The 18,173-nt window shown below is 38.2% G+C and overlaps 1 protein-coding gene across 17 annotated transcripts in view; it reads left to right on the top strand.

The window, feature by feature from the left end:
* Positions 1-18,173, top strand: part of LOC140671814 (uncharacterized) — a 66,303-nt gene that overhangs the window by 27,500 nt on the left and 20,630 nt on the right. For 5 of the 17 annotated variants that reach the window (XM_072903422.1, XM_072903421.1, XM_072903423.1 and 2 more), the window contains 6 exons: positions 5,439-7,114; positions 12,353-12,544; positions 14,157-14,267; positions 15,156-15,245; positions 15,491-15,577; positions 16,550-16,648. In XM_072903422.1, the coding sequence (XP_072759523.1) occupies positions 5,471-7,114; positions 12,353-12,544; positions 14,157-14,267; positions 15,156-15,245; positions 15,491-15,577; positions 16,550-16,648 (2,223 nt within the window). In that variant the 5' untranslated portion in view covers positions 5,439-5,470. The remainder of the gene's footprint in view (positions 1-5,438; positions 7,115-12,352; positions 12,545-14,156; positions 14,268-15,155; positions 15,246-15,490; positions 15,578-16,549; positions 16,649-18,173) is intronic. The other 12 variants (XM_072903428.1, XM_072903425.1, XM_072903437.1 and 9 more) reach the window with 10 other exon arrangements.

Here is an 18,173-nt window from a genome sequence, read left to right as displayed (position 1 = left end):
ACGAAAAGGATACGAGCTTGAAATATTTTCGGGATGCAAAAAGAGAGAAAAACCCAAGAGACTCCTCAGCGAGCGCGATTTATGACGCGCATCGCTCGATGATCGCGTGCGCCCGAAATTACGCGCGCGCGTTTCCAAAGAGAGAGGAATACGAAAGGAAAGAAAGCCGAAAAAGAAAGAAGCGGAGATGGAAACGGGAATAAATAAAGCCGGATTATATTTTGCCGCATGGCGAAAGTACACCGGCCGTTTAATTTCGGCTTTCCTCGCGCCGAAAATATTCGCGCCACACTTTTCGCCGCTGCATAGCTTAATGGTTAACAGGGATTCCTACGGCGGCAGTCTGCCCCGGTGTCGGTTACCTAATTATAGTTGCACATAGAAATCTGTAAGGGGACACCGCGCGTGCATCCAAAAGAGAGAGAAAAGGCAGAGGGAGAGAGAGAGAGAGAACCGGGACTGTGTCTTATGCATTTGGCTTGTGCAATGAAAGCGCACCCCGTGCGTGAGACACGCGGAAGACCGCGTGCGTGCGTGCGCCGCGTTTCCATGGATTTATTTTTCAGAGATGATTTAAGACCGTACACCACACATACGAAATATACAACGCGCACGCAAAGGAGGAGGAAAAGACGGCGCAAAGGGTTCTTGATGAAGAGACATTTGAGTTATAATTCAAATTACATTAGAGATTTTTTAAAAATTATTTATCAAATTATTTAATTGTCTGTAATGTTATTTTTATGATAATTATTTTATTTAAATGGTGGATTTACTGAGCTGAATTATGGAAACATATTATATTCTGTATGTATTTATTACTAATAATAAGTGAAAGAAATAGAAAAATAATAGCCAATATGCAGTAATCAGAGCGCAAGAGAATATTTTAATTTATTATTAAATATTTAATTTTATTAGGAAATACAAATATGGACATTTTGAACTATTTTTTACCTTATTTAGAATAACACTAAAAAAAGCTTAAACATATAAATGTCAAAAGAATGTCGGATAATAACAATCAGGTTAACATAAAAATAAATTAAGTATTTCAGAATAAACATACTATATGTTTGTTTTAAAATATTGCTATTTATTAGAATATACATATTTTTAATATTACAATTGCATTATTATACATGGTTGAAATATTTAGCTAATTAATTAAATAAAACGTGTATCTTTAGTACGTTTGAAGAAACCAAACACGATTAAACGAAGGAATATATGTGGAAATAATTCAGTTATTTGACAATCCTTACAAATTCTAATTTGACTCGGATATGTAAAGTAGTACAGCGTTTTATCGAATGAAATCACCAACGCGACGTTATCTCAGTAAAACGCTATTGAGATGAAGACCTATCACGATTAATCCGGACATAGCGAAGCGTCTGCATTATTCAACAGTCCCGAACAGAAGTAAAATTTACATTATTGATCATGGCCCGAAAGTCGTTACATCTTCATAGGATACAGGGAATAGGCGACGACACTATTTCACGTTTAATCATTTACGTCAAGAGGTCGGTGAATTTTAAAGAGAATTACATTAGTGCAAAGTATGTATTAAACGCGACTGAAAGTTTTAAATTAAACAGTCATGTAATTGATCAAGTATATTAATAATAAGACATTAATAATAACGAGATGCGTTAGTTCAAATATATTTTTAGTTACAATTATTCAAAATTATATATAATTATTAATGCGAAATATCCCAAGGATCGATAAGCACTTAAAATATTTTTTATGCTCCTTTATTATGCGATGCTTTCTCATTAATTTCGTTTTTATCTATTTATAATTTACTTATTTATTTTATATATTATGCTGAAGAGGATTCAAAACATGAATCGAAACGTTCAGATTTTTATTATAATTTCCGTCTTTTTATAGAATGTTACTAATGTACTTAATGTCAATATACCTGCGACACATCACCTATATAAAAAACTTATAATTTGATTCACATCTCCTCGCTCCTATTGCCTCTTTCTTATTTACTTATTTATATTTAATAATTCGGAGCTCTTTCTGTAATCTTATTAAAATATTTTTAACTTGTCGTTCTTATATGATTACGCAGAAATTTAATATTAAATTATTTTCAACATTGTTTGATCGGATGTAATTGCACGCAGAATCGCTTGTTAACTCATTGACCGCGTTCGTAGTCTACGCAGCCGGCTCGGTACCGTTCGAGACTTTAATTCCATAGTAAGTGCACCGAGGATCGCGGATATACACGGTGATGGGTGCTCTTACGAACGCGTAGACCTTGCGTTTCCAACGACTCTGCCGCATACACGTGGAATTGGTATTCTCGGAGGTATACTTAGCGGGCGCGTATAACGCGATTGCAACATTTTCGAGCACGAAAAGAGACAATGGCATGTGCAACACCCAACGGCGCGAGTGCATTCTCGAGCACGAGGTCGAGTACGATTCTGCTATTTGGACCACAATCTGAACGCCGAGGCATTTTCTTTTTAATGGCGCATAATTAAAGCGTAAGCAGGTTCTATTTATTACCGTAATACGCGTTGTTGAGCGTATCTACCGTCTCTATCTCACCGTAAAATGAGCGTCGAGTCTTCGAAATTTCAAGGAGAAACGCCCGGCAAACTCCGATTGCGTGATCAATTATTTTTTATTAGCTGTGGAAATTACAATATTCTTTACAATCCTTTTGTGCAGGATATAAATCAAAGTTATAATTGTTATGGACTACAAATTCTCGAGTAAACATGTTAAGTGTCTTAAATTTCTTCGGTGAAATTTAGATTATTTAATATTCGATCAATCTTTCCGAAATAATTTAATAATTCAACTCGGATTTCAAATAATATTGAACGCGTGATTACCAACGCTTTTCTTCCGCTACGATATTTCCGCAAGTTTTACTTTCTTACACTCTGGTCATGTGTAAGGATTGTAAAAGGTGTAAGGGTTACGACTGGATCTTATAACATGGCAGGATACATATCACGCGCATCTGTCGCGCGACCCAAAAGGGAAAAAATTCTCTTTCCTCTGGATCGCCTTCATAACGCTCGCTCTGGTTCGCTCACCACATTTGGGCAGAACATTTTCCGAGGACTCTCTGTACGATGCGTTTGAATCGCGGTAGTGTGTCATTCTAAAAATAGAGAGAGGTTGAAACGAGAGGGAAGCCAAAGACGAGAGAGAACGAGAGGTAGCAGGATGAATAGAGAGGCGAGAGGGAAGAAGAGTAGAGGCAGAAGAAGAGAGTGAGACTGAGAGAAGGAGGGAAAGAGTGCCTCGGTCGTGAACCCGAGAAACGACCTCGGTGAAACATCGTGTAAAGAGGAACGAGCAAGAGAAAGAGAGAGAGAGGGAGAAGGGAAAAAGAGCGGGTTAAACAAGTAGAGAGCGTTAAGAAAAGGAGGATAGATGGAATCGCGGAGAGTGATGCTGACAGAGAGAGAGGGCGATTAAATCAAACAGCTGCGAAAGACTCGAAGGTAGCTCGAACAACAAACAAAATTAAAATTTTGCGTAATATCGCGTTTTAAGGATGGAAAAGTGCGTGCGTAACATAAGAAATCGCAGGCCCCACGCATTACTTTCTAATTTTGAACTCGCGTCGGTTTACATCGTGTCGCAAGATTGAACCGGTTACTGCCCTTCTGTTTATAAACTCTCTTACGGTTGGGGATGTATATACGTAGAGCGCTGGAATTTGTCAAATTACCGAGGGAATTAACGGGAGGCCATTACCTCCCAAGCGCAGCCGAAAAAGAAGATTCGATCTTTTAATAAAAGGATAAAATTAAGCTAAATTTTCTAAAATTGTTCTCCATTTTTTATTTATAAATCAATTTTTAGTCCGAGTTATTATATCATAAATTTTTGTTTTAATTATACAATTTGACAGGAAATCTCAAATATATAAAATAGTGACACGTTGCCTTTAGTTCCACAGCTTCAGTACTGCTGAGTGTGAAAGAGGAATTATAAATAACCACTTCCTCGAAATTTTATCTCGAAATATTCTTTATGAGTTTTGAATTTCATATTTTGAAAGTGCATTCCGGCGTAGAAGTATAAATGCGCGACGTGCGGAATGGCTAATAATAGGATGTTGGCTTGCCGGCCAACAACGCCGGTTCGCAGTCGCGACTGGGTTCTATAAAGGCGTAACTTCCGTTAATATCGTGGCAGACTTGGTGCTCTTGGTTGCATCTTGGTGCTCGCACATCCGCGTATGAGAATATCACACGCATTCCGTCGCGACGATTTCGTAAGCGGGGTCAGAAATTTTCGAGAGCGCAACGAAATGCATATATTAAATGCAATAATAATAGTTCCGATGCTATTATTATAGTTGCACGTAGGCGAAAAATTATTGTTGCGCGTTCAACACTTCATTATTACTTCATATGGCAAACTTATTAAATTTAATGTTTGCGCGATGTAATATTTGTGTAAGTTAATTTAATTAGCATAAGATAAAATCGACGAAAAATGCAATGCAATAATAAAATAAAAAAGCAAGCGTTATTTAAGCGACCGGCAGAAGTTGCCTAACAAGCGCGCTATATATCCTCTCGACCCTGATCTTGCACGACCACTTGCGCGAACTATATTTTGCATAACCATAAACCGACGCTACTTCATCGAGTGGCAGATGGTTCACCATGCGCGTCCCTGAAGAGCTTTCTTTGAACACTGATACGGAGAAAGTCAAGTACGCGGGTCGAAGAGATCAGATTCACACACGCTTATTACGCTGCATAGAATGGAGGAACGGACTCTAATAAATATAACTAAATAAATTATTATTTTCGACATGTGCTATTATGATTGATTAAGAAAAAATTGCAAGAATATAAAAAGGTTTATTATAAGAAAAAATTTACAGAGAATATGGAAATATTTAAGCGTAAAAATTTCTATTTTCTTTGTAAGGAATTCCTTACAAACTTTATTCTTGAGTTAATGTATACACATGTAATATAATTTAAACGAACAAACGTTAATTTAACGCGTAGCGTCTTACGTTTTCCAGTTCCGCAAATGAGCATCCTGTGGAATTTTTATTCTATCTCGCACTTTCTAGCTCGAAATTACATAGGGAAACCGGTTGCTCGTGAATGTTATTTATTGGTTCTACATTTCGCGTTCCCATTGCCCAGTTTCAATTCTCTGTATTAATCTGAATCTCTGTATTAATCGCTTATGAATTTGTACACGCTTTTTTTATTTGCGCCAGAAAGGGAGAGAAACTTATTATTTCAACATATTATAGATTCTTTTATGTCGAAATATAAAAAAAATTTATGAAACTATCGCAAATTTCGGCGTTAACATTTTTCAAATCGAAAGAGTTGCCGATAACCACCTAAGATACAATATAAAAAAATGCTTATTTATATTACTTGGAATTTAAATTATTAATCTTCTTCTAGGTGCGTCCACGGTGACCGCACGAGGAATCACGATGGCGGAGGTGGCGACAAAGAAATCAATCAATGTCGTAAGTAGTAAGAAGAGCGAGGTGTGCGGTGTTCAATCTAACAACGGTTTGATTGATTTGGATGATTTAACCGCGAGTAACAACAAACTAATCTCGTTGTGCGACGACGACGACGATGACGATCTCGTGCTCACAAATAATACGCGTAACGAGCTCGATAACGAGGACAAGAGCCTGCAGGAGTTGATAGACAGCGAACTAGCTTTAAGGATTTGCTCGAGCAAGAGCGACGACGACATCACTGAAGAGCTAGAAGAGGAGCAACCCGTCGTCTCTCAACCGGAGACGATCAAGAGGATTGTCCTGGACCGTCGACAGGATCCTTTCGATGTCAACACGGAGTTTATAGCGGTCGAGAGTGAATATTATTCTCTGATCGAGGAACCCCATCAAAATGGTCACGTATCCCCGAACGTCAATACTGAGGTCATAAAACCGGAACCGATATATCTTCAAGAGGAGTTCGTCGAGCAGCCGGAAGTCGTCCAGAAAACGTGCGACGATGATCGGCCATTGAATCGAGACGAACCCGTCGACAGCAAAGAGCATCAGGCATCAACCAAGGATGACGTCGTGCCTGCCATAGACGTCCCGGATTCTAGTAACATCACGAATGATCTCATTGACATGTCGATCTCCCAACCTTTTGCAACTTGTCCTGAAAATAAGCAGGAAGAACTGATGGAAAAGATGCCGGACGACGCGACTCTGTGTCATACGGAAGTTAGCCAAGAAAATATTACTGCAGACGTCGCTCAGGACACGTCGACCGGCCAACAGTTCTCCGACAACTTTGACGAAACACTTCACCAGCAAAATCAAAGTTCCAGTAAGCAGAAGAATCCTTTCACGAATGAAGACTCTTCCATGAATGAACATATCGAGAAGCTTGAAAATTCTTTCGAACATGTTGAGGAAAAGATTTCAACTCTGATTTCCCAAGACAAACAGTCGCCTTCCGAAATCATTGAAGAAGAGGCAGATTTGAATTTAAGCAAGAAGCATGAAGAAGAAGATCCTCGTTGCATTCAGGAGCAATTTGGAAGTTTCGATGACGATATCGCCAGCCAGTCTGAAATGCTCACGGAAACGTCTAGTACGCAAGAGTTTCTCGCTACAGAACGACGCGTATTGAGCGAGGAGGCCAATCAAGAGACACCTCAGATTGTAACATCGTCAGAAATCACTGGTGGTTCACCAGTAACGTCGGGATCGATCCTCGAGAGCGATTCTGTCCCAGAGTATTCCAGGGATATCGCGGAGGACGCCCAGAATCCGGTGGACGAATCCTCGAGCGAGTTATCGGCGTCGGATTCGACGTTCATCGAAAAGACCGAGGTCGTGGTGTCGGATACGAACGTGACGATCTTCTCGGAAACGAAGCGAGACGTCGAGCGTGTCGACGAGAATTTGGACTCGTGGACCACGGTCGAGGAGGCTACGAAACCAGCTGGCGTCGAGGAGGAACGCAGCGATGACGTTAACGAGGCGACGAGAGACGATAACGAGGGGAAAGCGGACGATTCGTTAGTACCCCCCACGTCCCCCCGCGCACCCCTGGCCACCCCGGACGAGACAGAGACGAGCGATGTTTCTAACGCCTGCGATGTAAGTGTGCTTTTTGTCGTGAATTAACTCGGTGCCTACGCACCACGAAACGGCTCGAGGGAAAGAAAGAAAGAGACTCGAACAGAGCCGACAAGATCTGTTTGTAGTACATACATCTGCATGAATCGAATCTTTGCACTCGCAACTATTTTCAGTGTTTAGAAATTAAAATTAATTACGATATGTCACTATCATAAAATTATGACAATGACATATTGAACATTTAATGTGAGTGCAAAGCGTTGAGAAAATTTACCGTTTTGAGTCATAGCACTTTCTTTCGAAGAACTGGTTGTTCCTACAGGTAAGAGTAATAATTGTTTTATAAGTAATTAATGTTTTATTGCCTCTGATATTTTATGTCGCGTAATCACTGTCATTGTTATCGTCGTTTATAAATTAATTGCTTCTTCTTTGATTACTTATTATTTTTAAAAATCTCGCCCGATCAATTCGGCGAAAAATAATTTCAAACATTTTTATTAACGTGACTATTTCACATACAGATTGCATAATTTATGCACCTTGAAATTGATAAGGTTGTTTTCTGCTTTTGCCGGTGAGCATAGCTGTACGCATAGAACGCGTCTCATATCACGCACGAGAGAAACGCAAGTACGCGCCATAACTTAAGCAAGAGCGTTCGGATTTGCTTGTGTTGGATAATTCTTGCGAGCGCATTGTAAATCCACTCCTCCTAGCAATCTCCGCAAGACTAATTGCGCCATCGCTCTATGTAACTCCTACGCATGTTTTTACACGTTGGAGCGATTAATCTCGTTTACCATTTTTTTTCGACAGCGTTTGCCTCCAGGTAAGCGATTCTCAGAACGCCCGCGGGATCCACACGCATATCGTGATACTCTCATCGATGCGCGTTGGGTTTTTAGTAAATTTATGTTCCTGTTATACAAATTACACGACGGTTCCTGAAACGTGTTACCATTAATCCGTTTAATTAATTTTCCAATTTTTGACGTGCTTGAAATAATCGAGAACAAGTATAGGCCTAAATAATAATTAATAACAGATAATACTTTCCCCCTTCCCTTGTCTTTACAATTATCCATTAATTTCAACATTCCTGCACAATTGCAACTTGTCACTCGTAATGTACCTTTTGCTACAACTCATTATTCGCAAAATCCGAACTAGTATTATCCACCTTCATCTCCCTGATATCTTCGAAGATACACCCTCCTACGATTAATAGCGCGTGATGATCACTGACGCCACAAATTTCATGCAAATGCGAGAATTGAAACGGCAACGGAAGCCGAGTTATCACCGCGGAGTTTCGTATCAGCTCACGAAACATGCTTATGTCGCTTATCATGCGACAGTACAATGACATTTGCTTCCTTGGTTCCAAATTGACTTTCGGGAAATATAATATTTAAATCCTCGAAAAAGGGATATTTAATTGGTAATATTAATTTCTTTTTAACTCGTAGGTTCTGTATTCTGGATATTCTGCTAAACTTGTGATAATTACATACCTAAGTTTTATTATTTCTTCCTGTAATTTTTTTTTATTATTTCTCCCTGTAATTCTTTTTTATTATTTCTTTCTGTAATGTTTTATTATATGTACGCGCAATGCAGATTTTTTAAAAGAGATAATTTTTGATTTTACTGCTTGTGTGAATCAGGAAAAGGAAAGATAGTGAAACAACTATGTTTAAATAAATAATATATTTTATTCTTATTTTTTTCAACACACTCTCTGCTTACTATGCAGCATATTTGAAAAGCAAAATTTTAAAAGTGAAAAGTTCTTTTTGTTTCTCGCAAAATTATTATTTTCTATTTTTGTTATTATACTACTTTTTTATATTTTATTTATAATAGAATAAATAAATTTAATTTATAATATTATTTAATTATGTAATATAATTTATTTAGAGTATTAAAAAATTTTAATGAATGGTTTTTGGAGGCAGGACTCGTTTTCATCAATTCTCAAATTGATGTTTTTCTCCTTTTTCATTTAGTTTTTATTCTTTATGAGACACAATATTACCAGTTTTATGTCACCAGTTAAGGGCCGACCAAGATCGAGGTCAAAGTCGATCGTACTGCGCTCGTAAGAACGGCTTTAGCCGGCCGCTTGCTCCTCGGGACGTTCCACCTCAGCTCGGTTCTGCTGGCTTGAGCAGCGGTATCCAGAGAGCTCTCACTTGGCCAATCGGTTCCACGTGCCCGGTGGAAACGGCCAATCGGGAAGCGCGTGCCACGCTTTGGAGAGCATCGAGTTTCCTGAACCCGTTACAAGACGCGCACGCTCTCCTCAGGAGACGCGTTCCTTCGGTGCCTCAGACATATCTGAGGCACCTCGTGCGTCTCTTCACATCGTCCCCAACGTCCCGAGGATGATCATCGATCAGGTACGACCTGGACGACGATCGGCCTGATCAATCAGTACTCGTGCAGGTCGCTGATGGATTCGAACGCGAGCGGCGAGACGATACGGTTGTTGAGCAAGAACATTCGCCTTTTTTCTCTCCGGTCCCCCTAGTCTTCTTCTTCTTCTTTCTTTCTCTTTCTCTTTTCTTCTCTCTCTTTCACTCTGCATCACTCCCACTCTCATTTCGGTCGTCGGTTGTCTCGCTCGCACTTTGAAATCCGGCTCCAGTGACTCCTTCTTTCTCCCTCTGTCCTTCGTCGACCTCGTTGCCAAGGTGGACGCGCGTCCGTCATTCTGAGTGCGTGGTCGGTGCTAGAGACTGCTAGGATAAGTTCGTAAACCTTTCGTACACCATTTTGTATTTTGTGAACTAGTGATGATGATTATGTGATCGGAGCGATTATTTTTCTATGGGAAAGTCTTCGGTGAAGAAAAGCTCGGAAGTGACTGCCTTCCGGTTTCCTCGGGATGAGAGTGAATAATAATTGAAACGTAACGTGGACTCTGCTTCCGTACTCTTGTGTCAGAGAGCACGTAAGTATGGAAAGCAGACAGCTTGTGAAATACATATCGCAAAGAGATATGTCTCAATTTCTGAAACAGTTCTAAACAAAAATTGACAAAGTGCGTCATTAATATCAAGATTTACGAAATATCAGATTCTCACTCATTTTAAATCTTCGATTTATCGAGCGTTCGAACATCCTTCCTTTCTGGTGTATCGCGTTGTCGTAGGATACGTTCGAAGTAAATATAAATAAACCGCTCGTTTCGACGACGAGAATTGGATGTTGTGCCGTGCTGGTTTCTCGACTCTCGAGGTAATTAATAGTCGGACGTCACGTCGTCTTGATTACCGGCGGCGCTCATTATGTCACGGTTTTGCGTTACGCTCGCATAGCGAACTCATGCGTTCTGGAATATTGCTTTTCGCGCACGCGGGACTCTTATCGAAAGTCTTCCTTGTCGGCCAGTCATACTTGTCGAGCAATTAAGCTGTGGCGCATAAATCGTCGGGGCTCTATGAACACTCGGCGTTTGCTTATCAGTCGGCCTTACGATATGTCAGCTGAAACGTGGACTAAAATCTAGGTTTTGTTGTTTTCCGAATGAATCAAAGCCGAAATCATTTCGGTTTGACAAATGAAACGCGCTTCTCATCCTTTTAATTTATAAATTCGAAAATTAACATTTTTTTTTCTCATTTTAATTTATCATCTTGAACTCATTTTATATTCGTGAGACCAGAACGTGTAAATTCTCTCTTCTGATAATTATTCCGTTACCTCGGCGTGTTATCGTAGGCACCCGCCACTCGAGTTATTACAGGTTGAACAATTACTAATCGAACCGAGAATCACGTAGGCTCTTTAATTGCAGCGTACGATATCGGAGCAGTTCCACCCGCGCCGGTGAAACCATATGATTAAACAAATATTCCGTCGCAAATCTCGCCTTTCTAACGTGCAGATGATCGCGTTATGCACGCTCACGTATACACGTCACGAATAACGTGCGTTGAGAATATGCACTTGATCATCTCAAAGAACAGCTTGCAACGGTACATATACTTGGATAAGCATCCTGTTAGAGCAATAATTTTGGTTTGTCTGTAAAGAGCATTTTCAGTAAAAAATTGTGATTTTTAGATATTACGTTATTATATAAAATATTAACGATAAATAATTATATAAATAGTTTATAATTTATGATAGAAAGATTCGTGATACTGTGATTTTGTTTTAATAGAAATAGAAAAGAAATGTCTTAAACGTTTTTCTTTAAGGAAGAACAGTGACTGTTTTATTGGATCTCAAATCATGCAATTTAATTTATTATTCTTTTAGCACGCTTTCTAACTTACATTTTCCGCACATTTAGTCTGTAATGGTTTAGTAATCGTTCAGTATAATTAATAAATCTTATTACTAAATAAGATTTTACTTGCACTGAATAAAAACTCTTTACAAAAAACAAAAAAAAATGTATTTTTCATAGCAACACACAAATCATTAAATAACAAAAAAGACACCTGATACTAATTTATATCACCAGTAATGAAAATTATACAATGATTTATTTAAGCGACCAAACTGGCAAATCAAATTTATTATTAAAAGGTTGACATCGACGACGTTTCAACCTTTGGTTTAGGTCCTTTTCAAGTCTTGATTGACGCTGACGGTTGAGGTGTTACAGATCGAACATTAAACTTACACGTCAGAAAGTCGACTGACCTAAAAGGTGACCTAAACCAAAGGTCGAAAGGTCGTCGATGTCAACCTTTTAATAATAAATTTGATTTGCCAGTTTGGTCGCTTAAATAAATCATTGTATAAAAAAGACAACGTACTAAAAGGTTTATTAATATTATTTTTTTTTTTTTTTTCATTCACTGCCGCATACGCGTCTCTACGGAAAGATTGCGTTACAATACCGTGAAATCGATATTATTGCTTGCAAATCGCGTTTCTTGGGCGAATGTAAACTTTCGTATCCCACCGCAAAGGCCGCATTTCACTTACGTCGTACTTACGTGCGCAATAAAATCCATTGAATCCCAAAGAGCGACACAATAGCCTACGCTAAATCTAGTTCCTGCGAGTCTGTATGCCTTTCCGGGAGAGACCCGCGTGTGTGCCACATACAATCTAGTCACGAAAGAAATATATTCGGTATCTCCAACGAAGGAAATTACCATTAGCATTTTAATTGTTCGAGACGCGCGAAGAATCCCAGCGCGAGAATGCCATGAAGAAAAAGTTCAATCTCGGATGTTCTAGATTTAACTGGTATTCACTCATTTATTTCCTTCTACTTGTCCGTTGCAGAGCGAGAGCCGCGAGGAAACGGTGACCGCCAGTTCTACCTTGGTGACCTCCTCGAAGGTTGGGACGAAAACGAAGAAGAAGAAGATCGAGGGCGTCGCAGGTAACGATGCCACCTCGCCGAACCTTACGCCGCGTACAAAGAAAACCAAGAAGAGCAAGAAGAGCGATCTCGAGAAGGAGAACATCTCCGTGGTAAGTGATAAATCGTTTTGATAGATGTGCACGCACGCGCGCGTATGTGTGTGTGTGTGTGTGTGTGTGTGTGTGTTTGTATGTACGGGATGTCCCGGAGCTATCTTCTTACCTGTACGGATTCTTTAATAGTTGAAGAAAGAAAATCTGATAAGACGTCAAATCGAAGCTCGGTCGACTTAAATGCGCGTAGTTATTTCAAACTTCAAACTCTCCTTGAAAAATTGTATTGTCGTAAATATATTTTAGAGAAACAATTGGATCGGCGAATGAAAGGAAATTGACGATTATTCCGGGACACCCTGTGTATACGTCTTGCCATGTAAGCGCTATGTTAATTTATTTTATTCTATCGCGTTAATCACCGACACGGCGTATATATGTCAACGCGATTTCTTATCCAATAAACGATTATTACGGGTTACTCTACGTTAAACATAAGTGAGGGCGGTCCTCCAACATACGAGATTCGCGGGTACAAAATAACTGTTATCACGTTAATTATCGCTTTGCTCTCGGTAACTCTTCGCCGGCGGTTAAACACCGGTGAAAACCGGAAGCTAGCATTTTTCGTCTCTCATCTGCATACCCCGGCTTTTCCGGATTTCGTCGGCACAGATATAGCGAGTTTTCTATTTAGCTCCTCTTGGAATCAGAGATCCAAACGATACGCTATCGAAGCGCTGATTAAGTAGAGCAGCGAACGATATCGATCGAGATTGCGACGCCATTCCCTTTGCTACGCGAGCGCGAGCTTTTACTTCCGTTTCGCGAATCATCCTTTATGACGTTAACGTCAGTGAAAAATTGATATTATATTGATTGATATTGATATTATACAAAAAATCAATTGACTCAGCGAGAATCGAATACATACACATTACGAGCGATTAAACGATTCATCATCAATTGCAGAGGAGAGATTAAAAAATGTTATTATCGTTTGATTATGATTGTTACTATTTATATATTGACTCATGAGACAAACTTACAACTGCTCGAATAGAAACAACTTTAGTAATGATTTCAAACTAGTATTCATAACAATCGTGTCATGCGAATCTTATCCCTTAATTATGCCAATTAACGGTATCGTGGGACGTGTCTTGTTTATCGCGTGAGTATAATGTATGTATATGTAAGTACTTATGTTTAAAATGTGCCAAGTTTATTTCGTGTCGCCAATCTAATTGTGTATATAAATTTTCTTTTATTAGATCTTTCTTGCATAATGTCAATGTAATTACGTCCATCTGCTGAAATAAAATTGCATAAATTATTTGTGTTTGTAAACAGCAAAAAATACGATTTTATTGTCGCAAGTGCATTGCTTCTCTTATATTAGTTGCTCGTAAAATTTTTATCGATAATGGGTTCCTTTCTTAATTGAAATAAAATAGTAAACGTGAAATCAAGTGTTTTCTCGCTTATATTTATGAAATTCGAATTCTGAAAAAATACATCGTAAACTAAATTAATGCAGCATATAATAATTATTCTTGCCGTTTGATATCTTATACGCGACTAATGGCTCGATGCAAATTAGCGTAGATGCAGCTTATTAATCTCTTTGTTGCATGCTCAGTGTGTTTGTGTTTCTTTTTTTCGTCAGAATTGTAGCTTACGAGACGCAAGCATGCATACGGGTGCTCGGCGATCGCATTCAGAGATGATCGATTTCTCCGACGAGGACGATTTATCGAACGTCAATGTTAAGTCACTGGTAAGTTACGCTAAAGCATATTGTCCGAAAACTAACTGCATACTAACTAATAATTATAATTAAATTAGCATATAGAAAATTAATTTTTTTTTTTTTTTGTATCAAATACAGTTCACATGATTATATGCAGGATATTTCAAAACTATCGCATGTTCTTTCATACATTTAAATTTTCGCAAATCAATTCTTAGAATTTTTCAGCATAAAATACACTTTGACGTTTAATGTAAATTTTAATTAAATATTCGGTATGCTCTTCTTTTCTTTTCATTCCTTTTTATTCAACTCTTTTCCAGTTTCACATATTTGTGTGTTTGCGAGAAATGCTATTTTCTGACTTTAATTTTCCTGCAATGAATAAACGCGTGCACGAGACTTATCTCTGAACCCTCATCTCGCGATCTACTAGACACGATCGCGGAAATAATGGCTGGCGTAACTCTAAATAATTAGTGCGACTGGCGTGCAATCACGCTATAAGCAACTAAGAGCTACTTTTTGCGCTAGGTCTGATTAAGGGCGTCGATGAGATTGTCACTTTCGAGAATTGCGTGTGTAACTTTGCGCTTTTATGCGAGTAAGTAATGAAAATAAGTAGTGGGTCAACATGATCGCGAGCACGTTTTACAAAATCGCTTTTTATGAAAAGAAAAATTATAATTTGTTGCTATGTTGGTAAATCGGAGCAAATCGTTGAGATATGACGATTGTGGTATTAACATGTAATTGATTAAAGTGCGTATTTCGCGCGAAAATACTCCGTGTAATTGTGATTCGCAGCGCGAGATCGCGCAAAAACGGATTTAAGAGTCCTTAATACTCATTATTTGCATGCAATGCTCATCGATTCGCGCCTGCATTTTGTTTTTCTTCTTTTTGCGCATGCAGACACAAAACTATGTCTCGGAGACGAGTCGTAGCGATCAGGAGAAGTTGTGTAGGGAACGGATCGCGACCGGCGTGTCCATCAAGCAATTAGTAAGTAATATAGGAATGAGATTATATGTATGTTTACATTTACAGAGAAATACGTGGACATTAATATAGAAGAGATAAACTTGTTATTTTATTGAACATTATTTTTTTTTTTTATAAGATGGGAAGTGTCTCGTTTGTTTTTCTATTGATAAGATTGCTATGATACGATTATTTCGTACGCTTTTGCCGCAAATTTGCTTCGTTAATAGCCGATACATTTGTCAGATGTATTTTGTCACTAACAGTGTCGCAGCTTTGGCGACATCTCGAACATGAGCGACGGCGATCAGGCGGCTTTCGGGAAAACGAGCCACGCGGGGGAGGCCGAAGAGGTTTGTATATGCTTATTATAATTCGTTTAAACATACATCGAATGTCATATGTTGTCGTTTCGTCTTGTTTATTGTCGGGAATGATGTTATACATCAAATTAAGTGCTCATCTTTTTATTTGAATTAGAAAGTTTGAAGAACCTTTTTTATACAAACTAAGATAAAGTAGGATCTTGAAATTATTTTTTTGTTTAATAATAGATTTTTAAAAAATGAGATTTTTTTTAAAAGCCTTTGTGATCATTTTCTTGAATAATGAATTTTTTTCGTTTTTATAAATTTTCATTCTTTGCATTATTAATACTTTTTTATTCGTAAAGTAAATATAATATACTTGCAATTTCTTTCTTAGTAACAAAGTAAGAAAGAATTGTGCCGCATAGACAAAAATTTTTGCAAGCATGCGAATGCTTATTAACGATATTGCAAATTAGTTTCGGCATAATATGTATGAGGAATGAGAAATGCATTATCTAATCTTACTGCATGAGCCATTTCCGACATTTGCTTCATAACGTAGCGATTATTCAAATTCTAAACAAATAATATAAACATTATTTTATTAATATACTAATCACATCTAGAGCGCGAGTTCTGTGACATAAAATATTAATATAATTGCATAACATTTTGTTCTGAAAAACATTTGTTTTTAAATACAACAAGTTTTTTTACAACAAAACAGTCCTATAAATGTTAATTAATATTACGCAAACATTTTGTGAGACTTTATTGTATGATGATGAAAAATACAGATAACAAAGTATCGTAAGATTTAAAAAGTTTTGTACAACATGTAAGATGCCTTCATCCAAGTAGGAAATCCATCCTTCATTTCAAGTAAGAAACTTTGGTCGTGACTTTTGATAAGATCCATTATTGCTTGTGATCGATATTTCACAGAACTCGCGACTCTCGAAACGACTCGCTGCTAATTTGTATTCTCGTTGACGCTTTCTCGCTCGACCGTAGAAAGCGAGGTCGATGGGTGATCTGAGAGTATGCGAGCAGGGTTACTCAAAATTCACCAAAGACGCGTCCGTCTTCACCGGGGTGTCGGTCAAGGCCCTCGTAAGTACCTTTTGTAAGTGACATGGACAACATCGGAGTCGCTGACCGTGCGACAATAGAGCGATGGATCGCCAACTCGATCTAACGTATTATTGTTTTGAGTATCTTTTATCGTGGCTCGATTGGCAATTTCTATCCGAGGGTAACGATCTATAGAGCGGTGTGGGTGTATAATTGTTTTAGCCTATCCGGTTCTTGAAGGCCGTCGATTATTTGCTGCGTTCGCGTTGATCGCGAATAATCGAACGAATGAAAAAAAAAAAAAAAAAAATAGGAACAAACGCTGATGTTTGTGATAATTTCCGTAGAAGGCGATTAATTCTTTTTGCCCTAAAACATTGAGTTTGAATGTTTGAAAAATTTAACAACTATCACAAAAAAGTAATACAAATCTGATCGATAATCGACGATATGACAGAATTGAACTCTCTCTTGACATACACTGTAACTTTATCTCTTCAACGCTGTTCATTAATTAATTAAATTTATTCTGTAGAAACACGGCATTATTCAAACTTGACGAGTTAAGATTACATAGGTCAGGAGATTTAACTTTAATTTAATAATTCATAATTTCTTAATAAATATACAAATATCTCGCCGGAAAGAGATTTGAGAAAGGAATTTCGGTATAATATGGGTTCTCTCCTTGAATAAGCACTCGGTCAAGTACATTGCTCCGAGAACCCGCATGAACGCCGGAGTAGTTCATTCCATCGCACCGCGAATGCCGTCTCTCCATTTATGGAAGGGCCGACTTGATAATAATCCACTACTCATTTACCCTACTTCAGCCGATTGCGTGGAAACGCGAACTCCGGATGGCGATTACCAGTTTCTTTTTTTTTCCACTCGCTGATTATCGGTTATCCGGTTATCGGGTTTTCGGTGCACAACTTTGCTCGCGGGAATGTCGACGGGGCACGCGTGTTCCCTCGAAATTTCGTGTACTACCTGCGTTTTCCGACGTTTTAGATCCGAATATGGAATGGAAAGTTGGAAAAGCGGGTCAAACGTTTTTCGCATCGAGGCTGCGATGCTGTTAAATATGTCGTAAAGTTGTCAGAATTTTTATTTTAATTGCAAAATTGAAACAAACGACAGTTTCTAAAATAAATAAATAAAATAGAGTCATGAGTAATTAATAATAAATATTAAAGAATTATAATTTAAAATTTTTTAGATAAATTAATAATTACAAATATTTCCTTTTTATCCATTAACTTTGACTCTAACGAGTCTTGCTCTGATTTTATCGAAAATTGTGCTATCGATGAGAGACGTTTGATTATGCAATCTTTTTTATTCCAATTAAAGAAAAACATAATTCAATATAATTCGATTTTATGATTCTTAGCATAGAAATATATCGTGTTAACGATAATGCCAACCTATTAAACGTTCGTGATCGTATCGCTTTGTCGAAGAAAGCCTACTGATGCGACTGATATGATGGCGTGACGGTGTCGAAAGCAAAGTTAATTCGAGATGAAGTGTGTGAGTTCGTAGCGCGTAGTGATCGAGC

Source organism: Anoplolepis gracilipes, chromosome 12 (assembly GCF_047496725.1).
Source record: "Anoplolepis gracilipes chromosome 12, ASM4749672v1, whole genome shotgun sequence".
NCBI classification, from domain to species: Eukaryota; Metazoa; Arthropoda; class Insecta; order Hymenoptera; family Formicidae; genus Anoplolepis; species Anoplolepis gracilipes.
This window is presented reverse-complemented; position numbering and strand designations above follow the sequence as displayed.